General features: G+C 46.1%; 1 protein-coding gene and 1 long non-coding RNA gene across 2 annotated transcripts in view; one reads left to right on the top strand and one right to left on the bottom strand.

Moving 5' to 3' along the window:
* Nucleotides 1-6,589: 6,589 nt before the first annotated feature.
* On the bottom strand, nt 6,590-26,807 carry LOC150046424 (uncharacterized). Its single transcript, XR_016539684.1, has 4 exons — nt 26,693-26,807; nt 23,443-23,699; nt 16,580-16,836; nt 6,590-6,676 (listed from the first exon to the last, which is right to left on the bottom strand). It is a non-coding gene; the product is annotated as an uncharacterized LOC150046424 (long non-coding RNA).
* Myzap (myocardial zonula adherens protein) overlaps nt 17,277-27,522 on the top strand; it is a 72,314-nt gene continuing 62,068 nt past the window's right edge. Inside the window, exons 1-2 of the mRNA XM_090358326.1 lie at nt 17,277-17,469; nt 26,754-26,840. Of these exons, the coding sequence (XP_090214452.1) occupies nt 17,395-17,469; nt 26,754-26,840 (162 nt within the window). The 5' untranslated portion in view covers nt 17,277-17,394. The remainder of the gene's footprint in view (nt 17,470-26,753; nt 26,841-27,522) is intronic.

Below are 27,522 nucleotides of genomic sequence, written 5' to 3'. Positions count from 1 at the left end.
AGTACTGGGCTTGAACTCTACTCAGGGCCTGGCCACTATCCCTTACCTTTCTTACTCAAGGCTGGCACTCTACCACCTGAGCTATTAGCACTACTTCTGGTCTTTTGCTGGCTCATTGGTGCGAAGAGTCTGGCTCTGAACTGTGACGCTCGCCATCTTAACCTGCTGGAGTAGCTAGGATTTCGGGTGTGATCCAGCGGTATCTGACTCTGCTGGTTACTTTTTATTTTCACTTTAGCAAGTATATTCCAATTTTTTTTCTTGTATGTATAGAGGGGTTACAGTTATATTCACCAGATAGTAGGTACATTATTTCTCACACACTGATACCCCTTCTCATGTTTTTGGCCCCATTTTCCTCCTCCCACCCCTCCCAGTCATCTTGTTTTCCCCCATTCCCTTTCCTATTCAAATAAATAAACATATGTAGCATATGCCAGGTAACAAAGTCAGATACAGTAACAATACGAGATTAACCAAAGGGAATGAAAGAGACGAGTACATTAAGAACAATCTGCTGGGTGACTTTTGTGTGCAGGCAGGTACCCGGGCACGATCCGCCTGTGTTAGACTTCCCTTCATACCCAGATGACAGGCATGTAACTCCTGGTCGGCGGATGCTCTACCTCTGCATGTGGCTGGCAGGTAACAAGAGTTCTTCTCAACGTGCGCCCACACACGCTCCTGTCAATCGCTGTCCCCAGCCACCCCATCTTTGTCCAATTCTTCTTCCTCTACACCTTAGCCTGAATCTAGCTCATCTCCCAGAACTCAAAGACCGAGTGTTTGTGATCACCAAGTCCTTAGCTGGTGCACATCTCCGCATCACTGCCATGTTCACAGAACCAGCAACTCGAGCTCCCTGAGCCAATGGGTGCCAGGCTCCTCCCAGCGTTAGGGGTGTTAGGGTTCTACTCTTCTGGGCCTCTACCTGCATCTCTGGCTGCAGCCTTGGTCCTTAAGGGAGGTAGCGTTGACAGATTGAACACATGTGCAGGTGGCCTGTGGCTGGATAAATTTACATAATCACTTGTAAAACTTTTTGTTTTCTCATTTTGTAAACTAGGGTTTAGAAGAGCCACAAATTCATTTGGGGAAGCTGTGATATAGTACAGGTACATTTATATGATGTATACAAACTCAAATAATACAAAGTGAAATATTGTGGGGATTTTTCTGTAGTAGCTGACGGTCACATCGGTGCGCAGAACCAACTGCTAGCTATTGTTAATTACTCTGGAGTCTGGTTCTCGTTCACCCATCTTCCTTTCAACATTAGGTGTTCAGAGGAAGTTAACTAGACCAATTGCCTCTGAGAAAAGCCTCTCACCCCTCCTGGGATTGGGGAGGAGCTCCTCATGGTCTATGGTGTTAGATTGAGAATATATACAAGTATTAGCCCCAAGGATGAGTGTTTTACTGAGTTGGAATTCACATAGCAGTCAATTCTCTCCCTCAAGATAGAAAATTATGAGGTAGGGATGGGAGAGGGGGGATAATGAAAGGGGTGACACCAAGAAGCATGGTACTCATAACCCCGACTTTTGGAATTTTAACTTATTTTTAAAATTAGAGCTGCATAAAGACAAAGAAACAAAAAGTCAGGCAATCGTCTGATTATGAGATTTAGAACACTGTATGACTAACAAGAAACAGTTTATATGATCACTCCCTATTTTTCTCCTCAGTCACGACAGAAGATTTTTGTCCTCTCTGGATCTGCCTGTTCTGTGGATTTCTTATATATAGAACAGGACAAGATGTAGTCTTTTGTGACTCTTTTTGTGACTTTTGCCAGTCCTGGGGCTTGAACTCAGGGCCTAAGCACTGTCCTTGGGCTTTCTTAAGGCTAGAGCTCTACTACTTGAGCCACAGTACCACTTTCGGCTTCTATGTATTTGGTACCAAGGTATCAAACCTGGATCTTTGTGGACGCTAGGTAAGCACTCTATCACTAGGCTACACTTCTGGCCCCTTTTATTTTTTTCTAATACAGTGTTTTCAAATTCAGCCACATTGTAGTTTGTATCTGTATTTTTTTTTTTTTTTGGCCCCTTTCTCTTTCTGGCCCCGCTCGCTCTGGCCCAGCTAGGCCCCCCTTTCTAGCTCAGGCCCCGCTCGCTCCGGCCCCGCTCGCTCTGGCCCAGCTTGCTTCCGCCCCGCTCGCTCCGGCCCGGGTCGCTCCCGCACGCTCCTGGCCCCGCTCGCTCCGGCCCTGGCCCCGCTCGCTCCGGCCCGGCCAGCTCTCGCTTGCTCCTGGCTCTGCTCGCTCTGGCCCCTTCTCGCTCCGGCCTCGCTGGCTCTGGCTCGGCTCGCTCCGGCCCCGCTCGCTCCGGCCACCACTCGGTTGGGCTCTGTTCACTTCAGCTCAGCTCGCTTCTTTTCGCTCTCTGTCGCCGTCGCAGTCTTATCTCTGCCACTTTTCCGGCTTGGTTGTGTCTCGTCTCTGCCACTTCCGGCTTGGTTGTGTATGTGGGATACCGAGGAATCGAACCCGAGTCCTTGTGCATGCTAGGCAAGCACTTTAACCGCTAGGCCAAACTCCCGGGCCCTGTATCTGTATTTTTTATTTTTTTTTCTGCTAGTCCTGGGGCTTGAACTCAGGGTCTGGGCACTATCCTTGAGCTTTTTCAAGGCTTGTGTTCTACCACTTGAGCCACAGCACCACTTCTGGCTTTTTTCTATGTATGTGGTCCTGAGGAATCGAACCTGGGCCTTCATGTATGCTAGGCAAGAACTCTACCACTAGGCCAAACTCCTGGCCCCCGTCTTTGACTTTTTTTTAGTGACTGAATAATATGCCATAAGTTTCCTTCTTTCCTTCCTCTCCTTTTCCTTCTTTTTTTTCAGGTTTGAACTCAAAGCTTCATGCTTGCTAGGCTAGAGCTCTACCCCTTGATCCATCCTCTTCTGTTTTTATCTATTTATTTTTTTACTGATTATTTTTCAGGTAGAGTTTTGTGTACCTTTTCTGCCTGGTCTAGACTCAAACTACAATCCTTCACTTGCTCTAAGCCTCCTGAATAGTTAGGGTAACAGGTGAGTCACTGGTGCCAAGCTTCCTTAAGCATATATTGAACCTCTTTTGGGTAACTGAATCAAATGCGTGGAACAGACATCACATCATGTTCACCACCTCCTTTGGCAGTGCTGTGGACTGTACGGAGGCCTTTATATGTGTCAGGCAAAGGCTATCACTTGAGCCACATCATTTGTCTATTGTTCAGCAGTTCCCGTTACCCCTTGGTATCGTGGAACTCCCTGCTTAAAATGTCTGGGCACACCATGCGGATAAAATATTAATGGCAAAACTCATAGCAACTGCAACAAGTCTGAGTGCATGAATGCAAGGCCAGCCCAAACACCTTCCCTGCTCTTTTCCCTAGTTGACTACTGTCTGAGGGCCCTTCAAAGCAGCCGGTCCCTGTTCTATATCCAAGCTTCTCCATGACAGGGGAGATCCATACATATACTAGAATTTCCAACAGCCCAGTACCAATGCCTGGCACAACATACGCAGACAACAGAAAGCTGTGCATTGAACCAGTACAGAAATGGGTACCGAGCAAAGAGAATGAATGAAGACTTTGCTATAAGGGTTGTGAAATTCATTTCAGTTGGTCCAAGTTAGGCTTTCCTCTCAGCTTTGTCCAACCAGAATCACAGAGTGAGCCAGCTGACTGGAGGGAGGAGGTTTGGTTCTAGTCCATAATTTACAGTCAACACTTTTGTTCCCAAGAGTTTTAACTCTTGCCATGTTCAGATGTTTGTACCCTGTAGGATTTTATGTAAAAATAACAGAACAGAAAAACTATTTGAGCAGGGGGCTGGTGGACCACACCTATAATCCTAGTTACTCAGAAGGCTGGGATCTAAGGTTCATGATTCAATGGCAGCCCAAGCAGAAAGGTCCAGGAGACTCCAACTCCAATTAACTAGCCAAAAACTGGGCTACAGGTATGGTTCAGGTGGTAGAGCACCTGGTATGAGAAAGAAAGCTGAGCAAGAGCACGAAAACACTTGAGTTTAAGTAGTTTAAGCCATGATACCAACTCTCCCCCTCTCTCTGAAGTAAGCCTCTTAAAGCAGAGTTCGGTTAGGAAGCCTTTGCAAGAACTCCTGGAGCACATCCAGACATCCCTTCTGTGTTTACCTTTGTGTGGGCAGGACAAAGCATTTCCCTCCTGAATGGTTTTGCTGAGAGAGGGGAAGAGGCCAGAAGTGGGCCCCCAGTGGGAGACAGGATGCAGACTAGCTGGGCTCTAGGACTGGTTCCTAATCCAGGAATCTAAGTTTACTCATATGATGAAACAGTGATAAATGCCTCGTCTGGAAATCTACAAGGGAGGGAGGAAATGCCTGGAGTATATGATCTTTCTCAGTGGAGATCTCTATGCAAGGGATCCCGGCCTAAGGCACTGAGGGGGCGGACTCACAGCCAGACTAAACATGCCTGCCTCTCATTCAAGAATATCCTCAGGCACATGACAACACTACAGGATTACAGGTGCAAACCTACCCCACTGCTGGGAGCCAACCTTTACCAATTTCAGTTCCCCATAAGTCCTTCCTCCTTGCCCCCTCCCTTTGCCCCTCTTAACTGAAACCCGAATCCTCCCTCCACAGTCCAGTGGGTAAAGGCCACAGGAAACACCCTCTTCTCTTTGCTCTCCAATACTTAAGCCAGTGCTGGGTGCTTTACTTATTATCATTTAGTCTACACAACCCTAAAGGCAATGACAATGACCACTTCCCACATCACAGAGTGAGAAACTGAGGCTGGGGGGTGAACAGGTGAACTTATGTGTAAGAGTTGAATTTGTAGTCAGATGCAGACAATGCAGTCAGCCGATTCCCTACCTACCCTACACAAAACAGATACCTAAAGAAATAGTTTTGTTCTTGACAGATACGGCAGTGATGGGAGGAGAGATGGCCACCCGTGAAAGGCAGATGTTGCCAGGATGCTGCCCATATCCTCCTTACCCTCCCAGCTTCAGGAAATGGTGGATGACAATGACTCACAAGAATCACTTTTGACAGGATGGAGCTGCCTCACCCACTACGAGGTGCTTTTTCCAAAGTTAAGTAGGAATCCAGGGACTGGTGGAGAGGTGGGTGCAAAGGTTCAGCTCCCTGGCCTCAAGACAACTGAGGGCCATTCAGCCCCCCTTTGCTTATGGAGCTTGTGTGGTCATATTGTAGCTTAGTCCTTCCCTCTACTGATCTTATTTCCTCAGTCCAAGATTGCAGAATCTCCTACAGGCACCCTCTCCGAATCTGTGTCTTTGGAAAGCTAAGACAGAGAGGAAGTTAAACAGCACGGTCCAGAACTCACACACAAACACACTAGAGTGAAGGCAGGAGGAGAGCAGTGATTTAGTTCTGCCTTTGAGAATCCACAACGAAGGCCCTCCACTGAGTTTCTGTGCTGAACCTAGGCTGTAACTCTTAACCATTAGCACAGCTTAGGAATTAGGAGGAGAGCCAGGGGTCAGAACTTGTGCCCAAGATCCTAGCTACTCAAGAAACTGAGATCTGATGACAGCAGTTCTAAGCTTGGGTGGGAAAGTCCCTGAGATTTTTTTATCTCCAATTAACCACCCAAAAAGCCGGAAGTGGAGGTGTAGCTCAAGTGGTAGGGCACTAACTTTGAGGAAAAGAAGCTTGGGGATAGTTCTAAGTACTGAGTTTGAGTCCAGGACCAGCACCAAAAAAAAAAAAAATCATCCACAGCCTGAACAATAACTGTTTTGGTTTGGGAGTCCTTTTGTTTACTGATGCTTTTGTATTATCAAAAGTAAGAAGACAGTCATAGAAAATAGCCAGTTCCCAGGTCCTTTACCACTGGACCAAGAAAGCCACTCCAAGACTTCGTGCACCCAGCCCAGCACGGCTCCAGGACCCAATTTGCCTGGCCTCAATCTGGACACATAGTGTCCCAAAACTCCAGCCCTTGATGTTCTGGGAAAAGGACATTTTCTCACAGGCTCCGGCACTTTTCCACAAAGCCTGCACCTGGGAAGCCAGTCCAAGCTCACCGTTGTCCCACAACCTTCCACAATTCCTCTGATCACCACCAGATCAAATCCAGCTGCACTCAATCCACACAAAAATCAGGACACAGGAGTATACCCCAAATGACAAAACAGCCAAGATCTTCAGCATTATTGCCAGCAGAGGCGACCACCCTACTCTCTATAATCAGCCAGGCCTCACCCTCTCTCTGCAGAGTGTTCCCAAGTCAGAGAGAACTTCAGCCCGGACATTTTATAGCACACTATATGGGACAAGATAACAAGTGGTGGTCATTAGCCTTAGTGCTTTAACAAACTCTGATAATCCCGTGACTCCAAATCCATCACTGTTGGAGCCCCGTGTCCCCCATCTCCAATACTACATTTTAGTTGGTCATGTTTAGAACAGAGACTTTGTCCCGGAGCTAGACAATTATTAACCCACACAATCAATCCTGGGCATGTATTTCTTCCAGATCAGGCCCTGGGTTGGCCCATTTCTGTTGTCAATAACAATACCACACAGTGCATGAATATTATAGACCAGAAGTGAACATTGGGACTCACCGTTCTGGGCGGAGGACATGCCAGGTTAAGGGGCCATAATGAAATGAGGTCTTCACACTGGTCAGGTCCAGAGACGGAGCAGGACGTCCACACTGGAAACAAAGAGCTGGAATATGAACGCGGGCTCGCTCCCTCTTCTTATAAAACCAGCAGGATCCTATCTCAAGGCCTCCACCCCGTGACTTTATCTAACCCTAATCACCCCCAAACAGGTTTCACCTGTGAATGCCATGGTATCGAAATTGCCATCTTTTAATACCTCCCGCTCAGGGTTAATTTTCAACACGAGATTCCTCAGGCACACAATTCCAGTGATAGCACACTCATCCTGGATAGCTGCTTTAGAGCAGCATCTGGACAACCTGAGTTGGGTTTTGTAAGCTGTGCATAGTCTCTTAACAAGCATTCCATGGGTTTGGGGCTGTAGACAGTTAAGTTGGAAAAAACACTGCACGGTGATTCTGTGGAAAGCAGTCTATGTGCTTTAGGATCCTGTCTTGGCTGAAATGGCTCAATGTTTGCTTAATTTAACTCTTGGAAATGTGTTTATTTGGTGGAACACATCGGAGGTTCTGAAGGGATTCAACTTCACCTCTTTTTAAACCCATTTTGTCTCACTTGAGCTCATTCATACACTTGGGTTTCCCTTTATCTCAGCCTCCTGAATAGCTGGGATTACAGGCATGGGCCACTGGTGTCCAACCAACCATGGGCTTTCTGCTCCTCAGTCATCTTTCAGACCAGGAAGATACCCTAGCACTGTGGTTACTGGGGGAAGGAGTGGAGGGTCTGCTTAGGGGAGATGGTCAGAGTCACATAGGGGGTAGGACAGGAGGGCTGGACCAGCTGCATGGGGGTAGATAAAGGAGACTGGATTCAGCTGCCCACTGGAGAGGCAGGTAAACATCTCCCAGCCTCAGCTCTATCCCATCAAGCAGAAATGGATGTTTGAGACTAAACAACTGTGAACTGTTTATTCTCAAAGGCCCTGAGTTCAAGTCTCAGGATTGTCACACACATACACAAAGGAGGGGTCGTGGTGAATGATCCTGGCTGGGCTGAGCAGATGCTGATGGGCTCAGGAACCCTGGCTCATTGTATGCAAGCACTAGCCCCCTGGATCTAGTAAGCCTCCAGTGCAGCCTCCCTTCCCTCTTCCCACCTCTGCCCTGTGGTTGGCCAAGCAGGGCTTAGGAGATTGGCACCTTCAGCCAGTGAGTATGTGTGCCTCTTAGGACTCGGAGAACAACCTCTGATGTCAAAGGATTGAAGAAGGGTGATAGGAAATGGCCCTCCTGGGACAGTTGAGGAAATGATTAATATATACCTGGTTGATACGCTACTTCTTTCCTCAAGCTTTCTGTTTCCTTGCTCCAGGTCTTTTGTGTAGGTCCAACTCATAGTTCCATTTTTTTTTTTTTTGTGGGTCATGCGGCTTGAACTCAGCCTTGTGCTGTCCCTGAGCTCTTCAGCTCAATGCTACCACCCTACCCTTGCACCAAGCTCCATTTCCTGTTTTCTAGAGGTTAACTGGAGATAAGAGTCTCAGGTCCTTTTGGGCCCAGGCTGGCATTGCTGTCTTTGAACCTTGATCCTCAGATCTCAGTCTCCTGAGTAGCTAGGATTACAGGTGTGAGCCCCCCACGTCCAGCTCCATTTTTTTTAAACTCTGATTTTTGTTTTGTTTTTGGTGATATTGAGCTTTGAACTCAAGCCCTTGCACTTGCTAGGCAGGCACTCTATCAACTTGAGTCATCACAGAAAGAGGCCTTGCAATGGGACGGGAGCCAGATGGGTACTTGGGAGAGAAGAGATTGAATTTAGAGAAAAATGATGTAGGATCCATGATTCTGTGTTTGATTCTCAGTTCTTGTATTAGTATCTGTAATACAGCCCTGTTTGTATGAGCTCATTAGCCACAAAGGGTACCAAACAGACTTACATGTTCTCGGTCTTCAGATTAGAAAGCATGAATGCTCCTTTGTTTTACAGCTGTACAATTCTCTTCTTACAAGCAGATAAGTGCTGTCTATTAATCTCTTAATATATCTAATCAAATAATGAGAAGGAAAGGTTTCTGTTCTTTCCCAGATATCTTACATCAGCACTGGTATGTACCATATAATATTTTTCTGGCTTGGAAGAAACAGATCCTAAATCTAAAGACGTTTCTCCCCTCTTCCCTACTCAGTATAACCCCTCTCCCCAGACAAGCTGGTGGTTGACAGTTTTCCTGAAAACTGACTTGCTGGAAGTCAAGGGCCAGAACATGATGCACCCACACAGTCTATATTAGATAACATTGGGCTTCACCCCCCCAACCCAGGAGCTGCCACTACCATTGTACAGGTAAGAGGACTTGGGGTACAGAGATAACTCACTCAGCATTCTCCAGTTACTAAGTGGTGGGGCTGGAATGGGAGCTGATGTTAAGTTTGGCTCCCTCTTAAAAGCTGCTCATTAGCCACCTCCTCTCTTATCTTCTCAAACTTCCATATTTTCTTCTGGAATTTTCTCTGAAGCTACTAGTCAAAATGAGGCTGCTGAGCTGGATCTCCCAAATCCTGAATGTGCCACGTTTCAATGTGGAGCCGAGTTTATGTCCACAAGTTAACTCTTAGATTTGACTCTCTCAGCTCCTGGTCTGCTCCTCACTCAAGCCTCTTGATTTTTTTGGATCTTGCCTCTTACATCAACACTTCGAAAGTTCTTCCATTAAAAAATATTTTTGGGGTGGGTGGTGGGGCTTGAACTCAGGGCCTGGATGCTGTCCCTGAGCTCTTTTGCTCAAGGCTAAGCGCTTTACCACGATGAGCCCGCACTTCATGTTTCTGAGTTGTTAATTGGCGATAAGAGTCTCAGGGACTTCTGGCTTTGAAATGCCCAATCTGGCTTTGAACTGCCATCCTCATATCTCAAGCCTCCTGAGTAGCTAGGCTTACAGGTGTGAGCCACCAATGCCTGGTCTTTCATGAATTTTTGTTTGGGTGTAGTAGGTTTTGAACACAGAACTTTAAGCTCATTAGAACCACCCACTCCCATCTCCCCCCTTCAGTTTTTGTTATTTTCAGATAAGGCATCACATTTTTTTCCCCCAGGAGGGGGTCAGCCTCCTACCTATGCTCCTTACATAACTGGGTTTACAGACACATACTACCATGCCAAGCTTCACTGATGAGATGGGTTTCACTAACTTTTTGCCCAGGTTGGATTCAAACTGTGATCTTCCTGTCCCTGCCTCCTGAGCAGCTGAGATTATAGGCATGTGCTGTCATATTTGATCCCTGAAGTTCTTATACTGTCTCTATCCACTCTGTTTTCTGCCAGACTGCACATTACCAAGTGGTTTATGATTATTGTTGTACCAGAGATTCTTTTTGTTGTACCAGCAATTTTACTTGGAGTAATGATACAGAATATACTTCCTGTTAACTACAGGAAGATCCAAGTCTGTATGTAGATACAGTATGGAGAGTTGGGTGCTGGTTGTTCATGCCTGTAGTCCTACCTACTCAGGAGGTTTAGATCCGAGGATCATGGTTCAAAGCCAGCCTGGACAGGAAAGGCTATGAGATTCTTATCTCCAGTGAACCAGCAAAAACAGCCAAAAGTAGAGCTATGGCTCAAAGTGGTAGAACACTAGCCATGAGTAAAAGAGCTCAGGACAATGCCCAGGCCCTGAGATCAAGCCCCATGACTGAAAAAAATAAAAGGATATACTATAGAGGTGGTACACCTGTGCCCACTCAGATTTTCCATCTTTTCTCCAGCTCTGTGTCTGTTACCCAGATTGTAAGTCCTTCCACACTCATCATCTGTGCGTTTAATCTTCAGAAGAGTATGCTGCAGGCTCTTAGAACTTCACACAACTCCCTCATGTCCAAGACCAACGAGTGTATAAACATCTCAACCTTTGGTGCTGAGGTAGGATTAGCCCTGGGGTGCCTCTTCTACTCCTAGCTGTCTGTACAATGGAGCCAAATTTGGAACCTCTCCCTAAGCTCACACCCTTGCTTACTTCTTCCCTTCCTCACTTGTCCTGCCCCATTTCTGATGTCTCCTGGAAGCAGAAGCTATTGACAATGAACATACGACTCAAAGCATGCTTCTTGGGGACGTGTGCCTGAGATGATGCCATACTGTACATAGATACCGTAGATGCTCTACTTGAATATGCATACATAAATATCCTGGGGCTTTCTATTTTTAACTTCCCCTTTACAGAGGAGCTGTTTCCTTTTTCATACAGATTAAAGTGCAGGTGTGACTCACATTTTAATTCATGCCAGTAGGATTTTCTAACTTGTCAGCAATTATTCAGTAGCTTTCAGGACAAAGTTGCTAAATTGCCCAAGGTTGTGCGTGGGCCATAAAGGAGTTGTTCTTTATGCCATACTCCTCTGAAAGCCCCAAATTCCTTCAGCATTTCTCACTGTCTGATTTCTTTCCTTCTGTTATTATTATTGTTCTGGCACTGGGCGGAGCCTGCTGCTTTATAAATGCAGTCACCAGGGAGTCTTTCAAAAAACACAAATACTTATGGCTTCTATGCCAACCACCTAAGGGTTTTCTATTACTAGCCCATTGCACTAAACTACTTAGAAGTTACACGACTCTTTTGTATTGAATACCCAGAAAGACTCCAGAATTGAGAAGGTACTCATACACCCTGAATTTCATTTCCTTTTTCTTTTCTTTTCTTTTTTTTTTTGATGGGTCATGGGGCTAGAACTTGGCCTGGGCGTTGTCCCTGAGCTCTTCAACTCAACGCTACCACCCTACCCCTGGGCCTGGGCATTGTCCTTGAGCTCTTGAAGCTCAAGGCTACCACCTACCCTTGAGCCAAACCCCATTTCCTGTTTTTCTAGCGGTTAACTGGAGATAAGAGTCTCAGGTCCTTTTGTTCCCAGGCTGGCTTTGAACCTTGATCCTCAGATCTCAGCCTCCTGAGTAGCTAGGATTACAGGCATGGGCCACTGTGCCTGGCAGGGTGCTCTACCACTTGAGCGATGGCTCTAGTTCCAGATTTTTGCTGTTTAATTAGAGATAAGAGTCTCAGGTTTTCCTGCCTGGGCTGGCTTTGAATTGCAATCCTCGAATCTGTCTCCTAAGTAGCTAGGATTGCAGGTGTGAGAGACCAGTTTTCCACATGGCTAAACATCTCTATATCACATCAACCCTATCTTAGTGTGTGCCATAGGGCTCACCTTATAGCTTCTCCATCCACCCACAGCCCCTGTACTGCTGCCATCTTTTTTATTTTTTGGGGGGGTGTCATGGGGCTTGAACTCGGCACGGGCACTGTCCTTGAGCTCTTCAGCTCAAAGCTACCACCCTACCCCTTGAGCCAAGCCCCACTTCCCATTTTCTAGAGGTTAATTAGAGATAAGAGTCTCAGGTCCTTTTGTGCCTAGGCTGGCTTTGAACCTTGATCCTCAGATCTCAGCCTCCTAAGTAGCTAGATTACAGGCGTGAGCCACCGTGCCCAGCTGCTGCCATCATTTTAATGCAATCTTCCAGTGTCAGCACATCGCCTACAATCTCAAATGGACCCAAGGCCTTTTTTGTCACCTTCTCACATCCTGTTCTGTCTCTGGTCATTATCCCCTTGCCCTCAAGTTCAAGTTGAATTGGTTACTATGCATTTCCAGCTCCTTTGGCCCTGCTGCTTTCCTTCAGAGCTTTAGTCTGAAGTGCTGTTACCTTGTTCTCTTCACCTTTCAGGCCACCTTCCCAGAGAAGCCTTTCCTGCCCTGAACAGCCACTGCCATGGCAGTAGTGGCTTCTGCCTGTCTCAGTGGACAGAAGCATGCTTCAAATTTGGCCCTTATCCCAGAACAGAAGGCAAATTATCACGAACTCAGCCAAACTTGCCTTGGGCCTAAGCTTAGCAACACTGAATCCTAGTACCAGTTCCACAGATAAGTCACTTCACCTTCTCAAAACTCAGTTTCCTCATATGCAAAACAGGGAACACAATAGTACCTTCCTTGTTATTTATGTGTTCAGAAAGTTTCTAACATATCAGCACACTTAACCTTGAAGGAAAGTACCAGGTAAGTGATTGCCATTTTATTACTCAAAAAAATTTTTTTTCCCTAGTGTCTATCTGTTTCCAATTACTAGAAAAACAATGCAGCCTGCCTTACCTATTTCTGTATTCCCAGGACTTAGCACACAGTAGGTGGTGCTCAGGACATACTTGCTTAACGACTTGGCTTATGACTCTGCCAATTGGTCATTTGTTCACCGAGTTTGCTGTGGAGGCAGTAGAATTGTTTCAGCAAGCTTGTATCCCTCAAGGCCAATATCTGTGTCTAGACAGGCTTATAAATAACATGGATCTAGGCAACTTGGCCAAAGGACTGGGTTCCTCTCAGTCTGCCTTCCTTATCACTGACGCCCTGTTCTCTGCCTCTCAAAGGTCTGTTAATATGGGGGTGTTTCTTGCTCTGCTTTATCCAATGGGACTTTGTAATTCAACACGTTTGCCCTGAGGCTGGAGACGTGTCCTTTTCCCATCATGAACAGCTGGTCTCTGTGACATTCAGAATTGGAGGCTATGCCAAGACTTTGGGTTTTTTTTTTTTCTTTCACAGTGGAATAGGAGAAAAAGCAGGGATACAAGAGGGCATAAAATGTCAAGAGGCCTCATACATATTGGACTTAGCAATTTGGAAGTCAGTTTTTTTGTTTGTTTGTTTTTAGCAATTTCTGGTGTTCAGGACTTTTCTGGAAGAATGGGTCAAATCATAAGCACTTTAGTTAAAGATACCAACCGCGTACAGATAGGGTTCAGTTCCAAACAACAAAGACAACTCAGTAAACAGAGGCCTACAGGGACCCAGGCTGAGAGAAGGAAGGACAGTTCAGTGAAGATTTCTAGACAAAGAAGGGCAGGTATCTGGAATTTTCTGCATACCTGTGTTTTTGCATAGATGTTAAGGATAGCTCTTAAGCATATGTTTTTGCATAGATGTTAAGGATTGCTCTTAAGCATGTGTGCCTATTCCTGAGGACAGGAAAGAGTAACAGTTAAGATAGTTTGCCATAACTCTGTGTCCTTCAACCCAGACCATTGTCTGATGGTGTCTAGACACACAATCTCAGCAAAGGCCTGCTGTGCGTCAGCTGCACTGGTAGCTGCCTGGCGACATCCCTCAGCCCTGGGTGACAACCAGTATTGGGAATTGCCCTGCCTGGGTCAATCCTGGGGCTTTTGCTACTTCAGGTGGCAAACTGTTTGAATCCCCTGGGACCACCTTAGAAGATGGTCCCTCTAAGCTACCAGCACAATCATGTTCATTGCAGCATTGTTTAGCATAACCAAGATATGGACTCAACCCAGATGCCCTTCAGTGGATGAAAAGATCAAGAAAATGTGGTATACATACACAATGGAATTCTATCCTTTGTCAGAAAGAATGCCATTGTACCATTTATAAGGAAATGGAAAGACTTGGAAAAAATTATATTAAGTGAAGTAAGCAAGAGCCAGAGAAACATAGGTTGCATGGTTTCCCTATTTTGTGGTAACTAGAATGTGCCTATAAATCTACAAGTAAACACACTAGATGGGAAAAAAACCCCACTGGGACATGATTAAATTATACAGGTTTCTAGGGCATTCACAGAGAGCGAGACCAAAGGAGGATATTCTTAGGAGAGGAGTACAAAAGTGCAATAGCTATGTGTATATGATCATATAAAACACCATTTATTGAAATGAACTCCAGGAAATAAGAGTTTTATTTTTTCTTTTGTTACTGTTTTTGTTTTCTTTTTGTCTCATTTGTTCATTTATCTGTCTTTGGGAAAGTAAGGCAGGGTAAAGGGTGAACAAATGCAGCACAGCGATACTCACTTGACATTTCAATGATAGTGAACTATACAACTTGTGGATTAGGATGGGATGGAAAAGCTGGGAGAAAGCGAGGGAAGGGAGGACATTATTCAGAAAGAAACGTAGCTGGGAACAGGTGGCTCACACCTATAATCCTAGCTACCCAGGAGGCTGAAATCTGAGGATTATGGTTCAAAGCCAGCCTGGGCACAAAAGTCCATGAGACTTGTATTTCCAGTTAATCACCAGAAAACCAGACGTGGCACTGTGGCTCAATATGATAGAGTGCTACCCTTGAGCTCAGGGACAGAGCCTAGGTCCAGAGTTTAAACCCCATGAAGAGGAAAAAAAAAAAAAAGAAATGTACTCTTTATCTCACTTATGTAACTATAACCCTCTATACATCATCCTTACAATAACAATTTAAAAAGAAAAATAAGAAAGCTGGTAATCCTTTCCTAAGCAAGGAACCTAGTTTCTATGTTGGTGGACTAAGAGTGTGTTACAGTTGCTCTGAAGTATCATTTGTTCATGCATTCAACACTTATACATTGCAATCATGTGTGTGGATACAGGACAGACTGAGCTATAAATAAGATCTATTTCTTAACACAGAGCTCATAAGCTGGTGGGAAGTCTGCTGCTTTTGTAATGGACCATAGTGAAATCTACTATATTAACAACGTGAGAAAGACTTGGTGGGTGAAGGAAAAATAGATCCATGGACCACCATTCTTTTTCAAAGTCGACTCCATCTTGAGTGGTCACCGTGATATAAAAAATATCCCACATTGCTGATGCCAGGTAATTTTGACTTTTGTCTGAAAAAGTCCACTTCCTTATTCCTCAGGGCAAAAATAAACAACATTAATCATTAGCTTCTTTCTAATGAGGTGATCATGCAGACATCTCTGATTCCTGATGACTTCCAGTAGCCACCCTTTGACCACTGCAGACTCAACTTTCAGTCTTCCAAAATGCTATTTTGTAGACAGATCGCCCACACCTGTTATCCCAGCTACTTAGGAGGCTGTGATCTGAGGATTGCAGTTTGAAGCCAGGATAGTCAGACGAATCTGAGAGACTACAGTAAAAATCTGGAGGTGTGGTTCATGTGGTAAAGTGAAAGCTTTCAGTGAAAAAGCCAAGTGAGTGCATAAGGTCCTGAGTTTAAGCACACACACATACATACACAGAAGGAAGAAATATGGAAAGCAACTTTCCATCAATCTGTTTTTGAAAGTGAGAGATAGGAAGGAGAATAGACGATGGCGGTATGCTTGGAGGTAGAAGACTAGATGTCTAGTCCCAGCTATGTAACAATTGAACTAATGTGTCTGGCCTTAGTTTTCCCATCTGTACAGTGGGAGTATCAGTATTTCACTGATGGTGTCACTGTGAGAAAGCGGTGAGAAAACAAATATAAAATGCTTTTGAACATAGGCACATCTGTGGTGAGGATAGGAATGAAATCAGACAGGGACAGCAAAAAACAAGCTGTGTGACTCTGGAAAAATTACTTTTTCCACTGCCCACAGCTTCCTTGTCTGCAAAAGCAACGAGTTTCACAGGGTCATTTGGACTTCTGTTCAGTAACATTCCATAAGCAGCTTTCCTGGTGGTGCCACCCTGGGTATGCAGAGAGGATCATGGGGACACTCATGTACATAGATGACTCTAGCAGAAGACAAGAGTTCTTCAGATCTGGGTTCAGGACTGTGAGTGCTCCAGGCTGGATACCCTGGAGAGCTTGGTGGGGCTTGGCTGGGCTTTGATGGTAGGGTAGAGGTATTTTTTTGTTTCTTTGCTGATAAACACATGGTCCTGAAGATAAGGCCTAACTAAGCACCTTGGACCCTTTGCAACATGGTTCCAGCTCCTTTCCACTGCTTCTCCACCACTGCTCCCTTGATTTGTGCTGCTTAAAGTTCCTAAATACTTCTTCCCATCTTTACATACAACCCTGGTTTTCAACTGGAATTGCTCCCTCTGTGGCCAGGGGGCGGCAGTGAGCACCAGCCAGGACCTAAGGCCAGATGGAGAGGGAGGAGAGGGAACTGGCATTGTTAGCTTTACCATTCAGCAGCCCTGAGGTCACTCAGTCCCTTCATGAGTCAATCTGCAAGAGACGCAGGGTGATCATGGAGCCTACCTTTGAGTGCGGTAGTGAGGACGGACTGATGGATGCTGTCATCTGGGAGCACAGTGATCACTGAATAAACAGCAGTTGTGATGGGCACTCTAAATCTGGTTTTGCCTTAGTCACTTCCTCTGGTAGTCTTTTCCTGGCACCTGAGGCCGCAGGTGGACTCCGTATGTATGTTCACAGTGTCTCCTCTTCTACCTCGGCCAAGGTCCAGTTGGCTCCTATCAGACTGCAAACCCCACCAGGCCAGGAGTTGGCGCTATCTGCTGGAAAGGACATGTGACAGGCACTTAGTAAATGAATGAAATGGGGCGAGAGTCCCAGTGATGCTGAGGCGTGGCCAAGTTTGCAGCCCCCAACCTAGGCGGGGTGAGGAGTAGGGGGAGGGCGGAATGGTCAGCAATTGGACTGAGGTTGGTGGCCTCGACCCTATAGGAGAGAGGGAGGGAGGGAAGGAGGAAGAGGAAGGAGGGGGGGAGATTAAGAGAGAGCGCACAAGGGTGTGCCTAAGGCTGCTTCCTCTCGGGGGCTGATCTGGGAAGGCCCAGTGCCAAGGGAGAGGATGGCACTCAACTTTGGCCAGGTCGGTGATCTGGGTGGAAAATGCAGCAGGACAAGTCGGACCAGCACGCCCCGGCCCCGCCCCCAGCCCCGCCCCGCACGCCCCGGCCCCGCCCCCTCCCCAGCCCCGAGCTCCCACAGAGCCCAAGCTGGATCCGCAAGTGGCCCCCGCCACCCCCGCGCAGGACGCGCCCGGCTTGCTTTTTCTGCCCGGGAGGAGCGAGGGTGCCCAGCCCAGGATCGACAGCAGCCGCTGCGGGATGCTGCGCTCCACGTCCACCGTCACCCTGCTCTCCAGCGGGAATGCCAGGCCGCCTGGGGCGCCCAGCCGGAGGGTGAGTAGCTGGAGAGGGAGAACCTCGGGATCTCTCTCCCTCTCTCCTGGCGGCCCCCTACCCCACCTCGGGCCCCGCAGGGATCTGGGGGTGAGGACCTAAGGGACACAGCCTCTGATCCCCCCCCACCACACACACATACCGCATCCTGGACTCAACCGTCCCATCCTGTCCTAGCCAGAGCCTTTGGCAGGAGGAGAAGGCTGGAATTCCCTGAGTTTTCCTCCCCTCCGTCCAGCCGAGCTTATTATTTGGCGTCACCTGTTTCAAAAAGTAAGGGGGGCATTCCTGCAATCTCGACCCCGAGACCCACAAGCATCGGGTGCATAGAAAACCCAAACTTCATTGATCACAGGGGAAGGAAGGCGCTCGCCCCGGGTGGGATTTGTCAAGCCAGGCACCTGTTTGCAGGAGCCCAGCTCTGAGGGGACTACACTTTATGCACGACACCTTCTTTTTGATATAAATACTGGCAACTGAAGTGGTCTTCACAGCTCCTGGATATCCACTTTCAGGGGTTCCCCTAAAGCTTCTCTCTTCTGTTTTTGTTGTCTCTTTTCCACCTTCTTTAGATGTTTTGTGACAAATAGCGAGGTTTGGCCTCCAAGATCGAGGAGCTCAGAGCACACTGGGAAGTGGCTTTCTAGTTCCTCCTTTATCAGGACATTCACTCGTTATCATTTGCCACTTCTCTGACATGATCATGTTTTTTCAAGGTTCAGTCAAACAGGTGGTTAAGTCCAAACCAGAAGCTCCTTTGGTACTGTTGGGTGTGTCTGCCGGTCTTATAGACATACTTGCTGTCACATACCTCAATCAAGGGATGGTGGTTGTCTTATGGACTATCTTCACTTGGAGGAGAGGTGTATATTACTTTTGGATGTGGGCCAAGTGATGGGCTCTGGGTGTGTGTGTGTGTGTGTTTAAAGTGGACAGGCTCTGGCTGCCCAATGATTAACTTTATAAAGAGCTACATTAAGTCCGAGTAGATTTCCAACCTCAGACCTGTCTTCATCCAAGATGGGTTTTTGACTATTCCTCTCCCCTGTCAACCCAACCTCCAGGAGATCTCTGAAACAAAATTTTGATGGAAAACAAATGAAGTCACTGAAAAGATAGGCTTGAGCTGGGGAACAGTTTCCCATCAGAGGTGGCTTCTGTTTAGGGTGGTTAGTGGAATATTGTGAGTGGATACAAATGTAACCAGGAAACTCAATAATATGTTCTGGAGATATTTTTCTTGACTATTTGCATGTGAGGAAGTCTTAAGTACTTTGGTACCTGACCCATTACATTGTGAAGCATGGTTTGCTGTAAACTCTTGGGGCTGGAGGACTCACAAGGCATTTTATAACTTGTTCTGGAAAGGAGATAGCTGGAAACCTTAGAGTTTTCCCTGTCTTTATGGTTTCCAACTCTAATTTTCAAGTACTATGTTTTGGCTGGCAGGGGGAGGGGGAGAAATGGGCAACTATGATCCATGGATTGATCAGCTAATTCAGCAAACATTTAGAGATCTTCTGCACAGTGCAGGGCTGGGTACTGGAGCCCATTCCACCCATGAAGGCTGAAGTCACAAACGAGCATAATACCAATCTGTGATTGCTGGAGTGAATGTTCTACAAAACTAAATGGAAGGTTCTTTCCAGGGCATCCGAAGGCCTCCCACTATAGGTGATGTGTACTTAATCTTGTACCCTCGGTAGACATTCGCAAGGCAACTGACATTATTGATACCAGCAGAATAAAACTATCACTTATCTAAGTAGGAATCTGGACAGATACAATATAACAATTGGACTTACTTTGGGACAAAGCACATATTAAAAATGTTTTAGAAAAACAAGAATAGGCTATCTTGAAAATAAACTTGTAAGACTAAACAGATGATCATGAAAAGTGTTCTTGAAGCTGGAAAACTTCCAATATAATGTATTGTTCTCTCATTTCTCCCTGTTGGGGTCTGGATGATGGTCTTGAACAGGAACACACTGACCATAGTAGAAAACTTCCATTCCATCCAGATGGTGATTAGAGACTGCGGGGGGAGCACCAGGCTCTGTTGGAACAGACATTTAAGCCAAGCAGGACTGGTGGTGACAGCTGACACTGAACAGGGACTTCTGTGAGTCAGCGGCAAAGGGCAGTGTGGCTGACCAGATTCTCACCAGTTACCCCTTACTCAATGGCCATCTCCTACAGCTGTACTTCCACCTTATCTGAAATCATCTCTCAAGAGTAAAACACAAAACAAAGCAGGCTGGAGAGCAATTCCTGATGGCCAATAAACAAAACTCTGAGAGGTGTTGATAAATGCCAAGTATCACAAGTTGTGAAATTAAAAAAAAAATCTGCCTACAAACCAGTGGTGTGCTAAAAATAGTTTTATCTATGGCAACAGCAGGAAGATAAATTGGAGAATAAACACAGGCAGAATGACCTTGGCGAGTCAGGGGGACTTTTTTTTTTTTTTAAGACTGCCATTACTTCATAATTTTGAAGAGAATTTTTGTAACCAAATATTCATGGACCTTTGAAATGAAAGGTCATTTTTCTGGCCAGGTTGTACACTGGGGGCTGTTTCCTGTACTCCTGTAGGCTAAGCTGTTGGGCCAGGATTGTATATCGGCCTCTCGTGCATTGACTCCAGTGCTGTACTCTGTTGATTGCAAGACTGTTGGCTGGTGGTGCTGGTCTCAGTGGCACATAAAAACTCCACTCAGACCCAAACAAGAACTAGGTATAAGATTCTTTGTGGTACTCAGGAGGCTCCCATAGCAAGGGAGACAGGTGTAGCAAGGGAGATACTGACAGAGATTTCCTCTGTTCCAAAGTGGCATGAGCCTTGTCAGCTATTATCTCTGGTTAGTACACAACTCACTAATGTTCCATTTTGGTCTAATGGGCTCAAATAAGAAATTTCCCATAGCTGACCTGTGAATGGGTCAGGTAGGTTATTTACCCCACTTCCCTTTCCCAAGAGGCAGAAACATCTGTGTAAGACAAGCTCTGAGGGAGGGCACAGGATGCATCGCTCAGCATCTGAGGGAAGAAGCAGGCTACAGCATTACTAGAGGAAGGGGGGAGGGAGGTTCTTTACACCCAGAAGAACTGGCTAGCTTCTTATGGGGATCTTCCTGAGCCAGCCCCTTTCTTGTAGGTCAAGTTTGTGAGGTTTTAGAACTAATGCTCTCAGAGCTTAGCACCCTCCCCCAAAATGCCACTGAAGTGACAGTTGTAGATTCAATAATGAAAATCCTTAACTTCTGTGGGGTTCTTTGTTTGTTTGCTTTGCTTTTTCCTTCCAGCTTGTTATGCTCTAGGTAGGATAAACAGGCTTGGGGCTCTTAAGCAAACTGGGTCTGGAATGGACAGGGGCCCAAGGTCCCTGACTGCAGGGCACAGGGGAAGGCCTGCGTAGGAGATCCCTGCTGAACTTCCTCCAGATGGAGACAGGGGCCCTGCAAGCTGGTGTCACCACAGAGTGGAGGGTCTGGTCATTTGGGAAATTTTTTCAAGTCAGGAGCCTTCAGGGGTTGTTGTCTAAGTGAGCTCTTCAAAGAACTCTGGGTCCTGGTTGACTAGAGAACACCTTGAATGCTTTAGCTTGTGATAACTTTAATCAGTGACCTGCATTATGGTCTTAACGGGCCCTGTACTTTTCCAGCAGGCAAAAGAATTACATTTTGATATTTGCCTCTTTCCCTGTTCAGATGAGTGATATTTCCTGAACCATTGCCAATCATGCTGCTGATTCTTTTGGCTTTTGTGGTAGTGGGAACTGAACTTGTGGCTTTCTGTTTTGCTAATCAAGGGCCTTATCCCTTAAACCTTCCCATCCCTCCAATCCTTTTGTTTTGGGTTTGCTTTTCCAGAAAGGGTCTTGCATCTTTGCCCTGGCACAATCTCCTTACCTCTGCCTCCTGAATAGTTGGGCTTGCAGGTGTGCAACACCATGGCCTGTCACACTGGTGACTCTTGTTTATTCTTTCCAGTACAGCATGACCTTTCTAAGATGCGAAATCCAATCATCTGTCTCTTCTGCTTCTGGGGCCTCTTTTGTATTGATGGGGAAAAGTTCAAATCCATCAGTGTTTCACCCTCTCTCTTTTTCCCCATCGTGTACTCTTTTCAAGATATTCCAAATGGCTTGCCATTTCCCCGAGCTTCCAATTCTGTTCTTTGCCTCTCTTCTGATGAGGGTCATATCTCCCAGGAGATCTGCCCTGAGTCCTCCCACCTGTGACTTACATGTCTCACAGAAGTGATTAACAACTTGAGGAGATGCTTGGGGAGCCTGGCAGGAGAGGTGCTTGAAAAGAAGCATCTCCTCAGGGTCCTAATGAAGCCACACTTACTATCCAGTTGGCTAATTCGTGCTAGGAAGAGAAGCCTTGACATAAAGCCAGCCCAGTGCCTCTGACCCACCTGGGCTGGGAGCAGGTGACAAGTGGATGGGAATGCTGGCCCAGGTGAGGACTTTGACAGTTCTGGGAAGGCCTCCAAATATTCAGGTTGCTTCATCCTGTTTTACAGTCGGAGTTTCTCAAGCTGGTTCCACATGTAATCACCAGGGAGCTTCAGATATCTGTGCCCAGGCCTTGCTTCAAAGCACCTGAGTGAGGACCACTGCAAGTAGTTAATAGCATCTATTTCTCAGGAAACTTTGCAGGTGACTCTGAGTGCAGCCTAGGATAAGGATACTTCTCTAAGCATCCTTTCTTTTACGACTTTCTTGAAATGCAGACACTCCCGGAACAATGGTCTTGAAAATATCTTGGTGTCTGTAGGATGCAGAGCAGGATGGTAACGGGGACATGGCTGATGAGTCACAACCGTCCCCAGCCACCCTGGGATCTTTGTGTGCTGTCACCAACCTGTATTTTCTCTGTGGATCTTGGTACTTCAGGCACACGATGTGCCTGACACAGAGGGAGCCAGTGAGAACAGGGAGGAGAGGCTACTGTCTTTCTGCTGATGAACCTTGTGTAGAGGCAGGCCTGACATGTGAAAGAGGGGCCCTGGTACAGTAGTCCACCTCGGAAAAGTCTAAGTAGGTAGCCGGGGACAGGAAGACAGAGGCCAACAAATACTCCTGTGTCAAATCTGCACTGGGCTGCTTTGTGTGCCATTGGACTAAGATTATTTTCTTTTCTCTTTCTTTTCTTTCTTTCTTCTTTTAAACAGTGGCCTGCAAAATCTGAAGCGTTCGTATCTAGCCCTTTATAGAAAGTTTGCCCTACCCTGATGTAGATAATCAAGCTATAGTTCAGGGTCACAGCTGACCTGAAAGGCCTAATCTAGATTGGGCATGCTCCATTCCCTCCTGCTGACTCCTTACGCTGATTGGGGAGAATGAGAAGCTACACCCACAGGGACCAGGCCTTCTGTCTCTAGTGGGAGCAGGACAAAGACTCTGTCTGAGTAGACTGGACCGGAGTAATGTAAGTGTATTTAGCTAATTTCCTTAGAGAACTCAAGGGAGCTGGGATTCCCTATTCAAGCTGAGGGTATGTTGGTAGGTATATCCTCATAGCACCCCTCTATGAGGGACCTTTGCTTCCGCCACAGGCCACCAGAGAACTCACAGGGCTCTCTAGGTTCCCTGAGTTGCAAACAAGGGCTTGGTTGTACCTTTTCTTGTGAAGGAGTGCTAGCTGCTTCTCCCTCACCATCTCTCCCAGGAGGTTTGGATTAAAGAAAAGAACAGATGAATCTCCAGGGAGTACAAGGATAAGTCTCGTTTGTTTTTGTTCAACCAACTCCTCTTCTCCCCACCCCCCAATCCCTACCCGAAACAAAACGAAAATAAACCATGACCAGCATTCATCGACCAAACAGCCATTCTGTGTTGATGCAGTACTGGGCAATGAGGTCTGTTCTTGCCCCATAGTTTTCCTACCACCCACACTGCAGTGCAGGAACTAGAGGTGTTATCAGTGACTACCAGTTGAATTACTGACATGAACTCACCGTTGAGTGTTAGGCTCTTCATCCAAAGGTTTGAATGATTTATGATCAGAGGCTGTGCTTTTCCATCAGGCACTTTTTGATTGTGAGAGTACTGGCTCCTACTCATTTGTCCACTTTCCTCTCCTCTACCCAGTTCAGGTAGCTCAGGTTGGGCGCCATTTTCCATTCTCTGAATACACCATCGGTGGTACCTTTAGCCAGCCTGCAACACCTGGCCTGAGAGGTGTCATACTGATGATGAAGTCTTCAGATCTCACCTACCAGAAAGAACAGAAAGGCCTGTTTTATCCCCTGCTCAAGTATTACTCCCAGGAGCCTTTCTTCCCATAGACTCCCACCTCTAATTAAGACTAGGGCTCCTCCCCTTCCTTTATTCCCATGATAATAAGAAGCACTATTAGAATCTTTCTTACATGCCAAAAACTAGTCTAAGCCTTTTCTTGTATTAACTAACTGAATCTTCTCAACAATCCTTAGGGTACAGTATTTTACCACTGAGGTAATGAAAGTACAGGAGGTGAAAGTAGCTTTCTAATGGTTTTCATATCCTGATGTCAGTACCAGATAATGAGCTTTTGGGGGGCATGGCAATTTCTTTTCCATCATGGTACTCTCATGGCCCTTAAGAGGTATTTTTATAACATACTCTGTCCAGCTCTCTGATTGGATCCATTGCACTGGAATGCTGATTGATTGCGGGGATGGTAGTCCAGCAGTTTGGGGTAAATAAGCTGCAGTTCTCCACGTTGTTCAGAACTGGGACCCCCCCCCCCCAGGTAATAAAGTGCCCTACCTGCCTCTCAGGTACTTTCCTAACCTGAGAAGGAGCTCTAGGAGTTGTATATGGGTTTCAGAAGGCCAGGGTGACTAGTATAAAATGCTGAGATAAGCCATGCTTCTTGAACTTACTCCAGGAATTCCTCATGGAGCAAGTGCATAGGGAGGCAGACTGTCCTGTTAGCCAGGGGATGGGTTCAAGGGTCACTTTCCTTAATGCTTCTGTTAGGATTTCAGAACACATTTTAGACTCCTGATCATGTTTTCCTTGCTACTTATGGAGCTGTCCTGTAGCTTTAGGTAGGGTTAGAGGTTTTGTTTTTTTCTCTGTCTCCCTTTCCTCCCTCCCCTCCTTTCCTTTCCTTTCCTTTCCTTTCCTTTCCTTTCCTTTCCTTTCCTTCCTTCCTTCCCTCCCCCCTCCTTCCCTTTTTCTATTCTCTTCTTTCAACCTTTCTCTGACACATTTTTTAATCAGTCTTTATATTACTACTCATTTCTTTCATTAAAATGACTCAAAAACAGTAATAGGCATCAGAGAAATCTCATTTTTCAGTGACAAACAGTGTCAACAGTGGGTTATGTTTCCTTAAGCAACTTAATAGGAGTACCCTTCAATGTTTCTATCCAAGTACCTTTGCTGAGCAGAAAAAATGGTGACGATGGGGCCCAGGGGTATGGCCTTGGGCGCCTGAGCACAGCCGCTCAATAGCTTTGAATCCGAACATTTTACTTATTGATTTTTATGCAGGCACAGAGGTTTGAACTTAGAGCCTCATGCTCTTGCTTGACTTATTGGCTCAAGGATGTCAGTCTTTCACTTGAGCCATACTTCCACTTCTGGCTTAATTGCTGACTACTTAGAGATAAGGGTCTCTCAGACTTTTCTGCTTGGCTGGCTTCAAACTGTGATGCATAGCATTCATTCAGTCTCCTGAGTAGCTAGGATTGCAGGAATGAGCACAGGTGCCCAGCTCCAAATGTTTTAATTTACAAGTTCATTTTATTTTATGCATTTTGTTTTCTTTTAGGCTTTGTGCACCCTAAGGTACACATGAGTCAGTACAGAGCTTGATGTGTAAGATGTGTTTGCACACCATAGAAAGCTTATGGAAGAATCTTGGCATTCTGGGATGGCAGGTGAAGAATAGGCTCAACCAGAAGGAGGGGCCATCTCATTTTTTTTTTTTTTGCCAGTTGTAGGGTTTGAACTCAGGCCTGAGCACTGTCCTTGGACTTTTTTCAAGGCTAGAGCTCTATCACTTGAGCCCCAGCACCACTTCCAGCTTTTTTCTATGTATGTGGTACCAAGGAATCGAATCCAGGTCTTCAAGCATGCACTCTACCACTAGGCCAAACTCCCAGCCCCCCACCTCACTTTTGAGTGACTGACTCTTTAGGACCCCCTCTGGAAAGTGGGGGAGTGGTGATTACCACCTGAGGGTTATCAACTAGCAACCAGTACCACTATCCATCCTCAGAATTCTTTTTATACTTTCATATTGAATTCGTACACTGAGTAGACACGATTCCCCATCTCCTTAACTATTGGCAGCCACTACTGTACCCACTGGCTCTATGAATCTGATGGCTCCTCAAAGAGGTAAAATTTTGTACTATTTGTCCTTTATGACTGGCTTAGTCCACCAAGCATACTGTCTTCAAGGCACATACTTGCTGTAACATGTGTCTGAATCAACCTCTGCTTTAAGGTTGAATATTCCATTGTGTATATATACATACATACATACATACATATATATACATATTGTCACATATATACATAGCTATGTACACACACACACACAAAGTTGTTTCTCCATCCATCTGACACCAGACTATTTGGCTATTGAGAATAATGAATATGAACATTGGGTAAAGATACTTCAAAGCTATGGTTGTGTCATATCTATTATAGAAATTTAAATATATAATCAAGTACACATCACCTGCAATCTCATGATTTAGAGATAGTCATTGTGTACTTTTTGGCTTCTAACCCTGTGGCTGCATTTTGACCTGTACCCAAGAAATGAGATTATACTGTACTATATTGTTATGAAGTCTGAGTCATTAAAATGTTTTAACTGTTGGATGCCAATGGCTCGTGCCTATAATCCTAGCTATTTAGGCAGCCAAGAGTAGGAGGATCCTGGTTGGATGCAGACCAGGTGGAAAAGTTCATGAAACTGCATCTCAAAAATAGGCAGCAGAAAAACAGTACTGGGAGGCGTGGTTCAAATGGTGGAGGCACCAACCTAGCAAAGGTGAGCTTGAGTTCAAACCCCAGTACTATGAGAGGGGGGGGGGAAGATGTTTGAAATATCTGAAGCTATTCTTTCTGTTTTGAGCTGACTGGTAGGAGCCTGTTTCCGTCCACGCAAAGGCCAGTCTTAACCCTCACAGACTCCTGTGGGAACAGAATCCCCTTCCTCTGCCATGTGGGAGAAATAGACTGTGAGAAACTCAGTATCACCTGCTTCTTCCTGCCCCAAATGCTGGTGGTCTAACAGGTCTCTCCTCTCCAATTCTCTCAGGCAAATGTCTGCAGACTGCGGCTGACTGTGCCTCCCGAGGGTCCAGATCCCAGGAAAACTGAAAAGAAGATTGAAAGAAAAGAGCAGGTGAGCCACATCTGGGGCCAGGCTCTTGATGGGTCTGGTCTTGAACTCTTTTAGTCCACTCTCCTCCCAGCTCCTCCCCCAGCTGCTCTCATAGCTGCTTGATGGCTGCTCTACTGATGAAAGGCCCTGACTAACAGACCTACCTTCTCACCCAGGACCCAGTATGCTCTCCCCAGATGGCTCTGCCAGGTCCAGCTCCTGCTTTTACTTCTAGGGGAACATGGTGGCTCTTTTGCCAATGACAGGTGCTGGGTCAAAGAAGGTGTTTTGTTTTGTTCCTGAAACAACCCAGGCGGTTGAGTCAAAGGGCCCTTTATGAGCTGTTTGGGGCTGGATCCTCTGGGTATCTGGGAGTAGTTGGCTGGCAGCCCAGTTCAGGCAGCAGAGGAAAGGCCCAGTGGGCCACTGCACTGTGTGGAAAGGGCACTTTCTGAGTTGGATGTAGGAGGAGTTCAGCAAACATTTGTGTGCCAACTCCTTCTAAGTGCCAGAAAGGCATTTTCTTGGCTGGATGAGGAAAGAGTTCAGCAAATGTTTGTGTTCTAAATGGTAGGCCCAGGAAGATCAAGATTCAATCTTGTCCCAGCTTATAGGAAGATTTTTCAAGTGTGACACACACAAACCAACAATGATGATGAGATAGTTCAGGTGTTCCGATCCAGTCTCACAAAATGGGCTCTGA

Source organism: Megascapheus bottae, chromosome 25 (assembly GCF_031878675.1).
Source record: "Megascapheus bottae isolate mThoBot1 chromosome 25, mThoBot2.hap1, whole genome shotgun sequence".
NCBI classification, from domain to species: domain Eukaryota; kingdom Metazoa; phylum Chordata; class Mammalia; order Rodentia; family Geomyidae; genus Megascapheus; species Megascapheus bottae.
The sequence above is the reverse complement of the archived record's forward strand: the minus strand, read 5'-3'. Positions and strand labels throughout refer to the sequence as shown.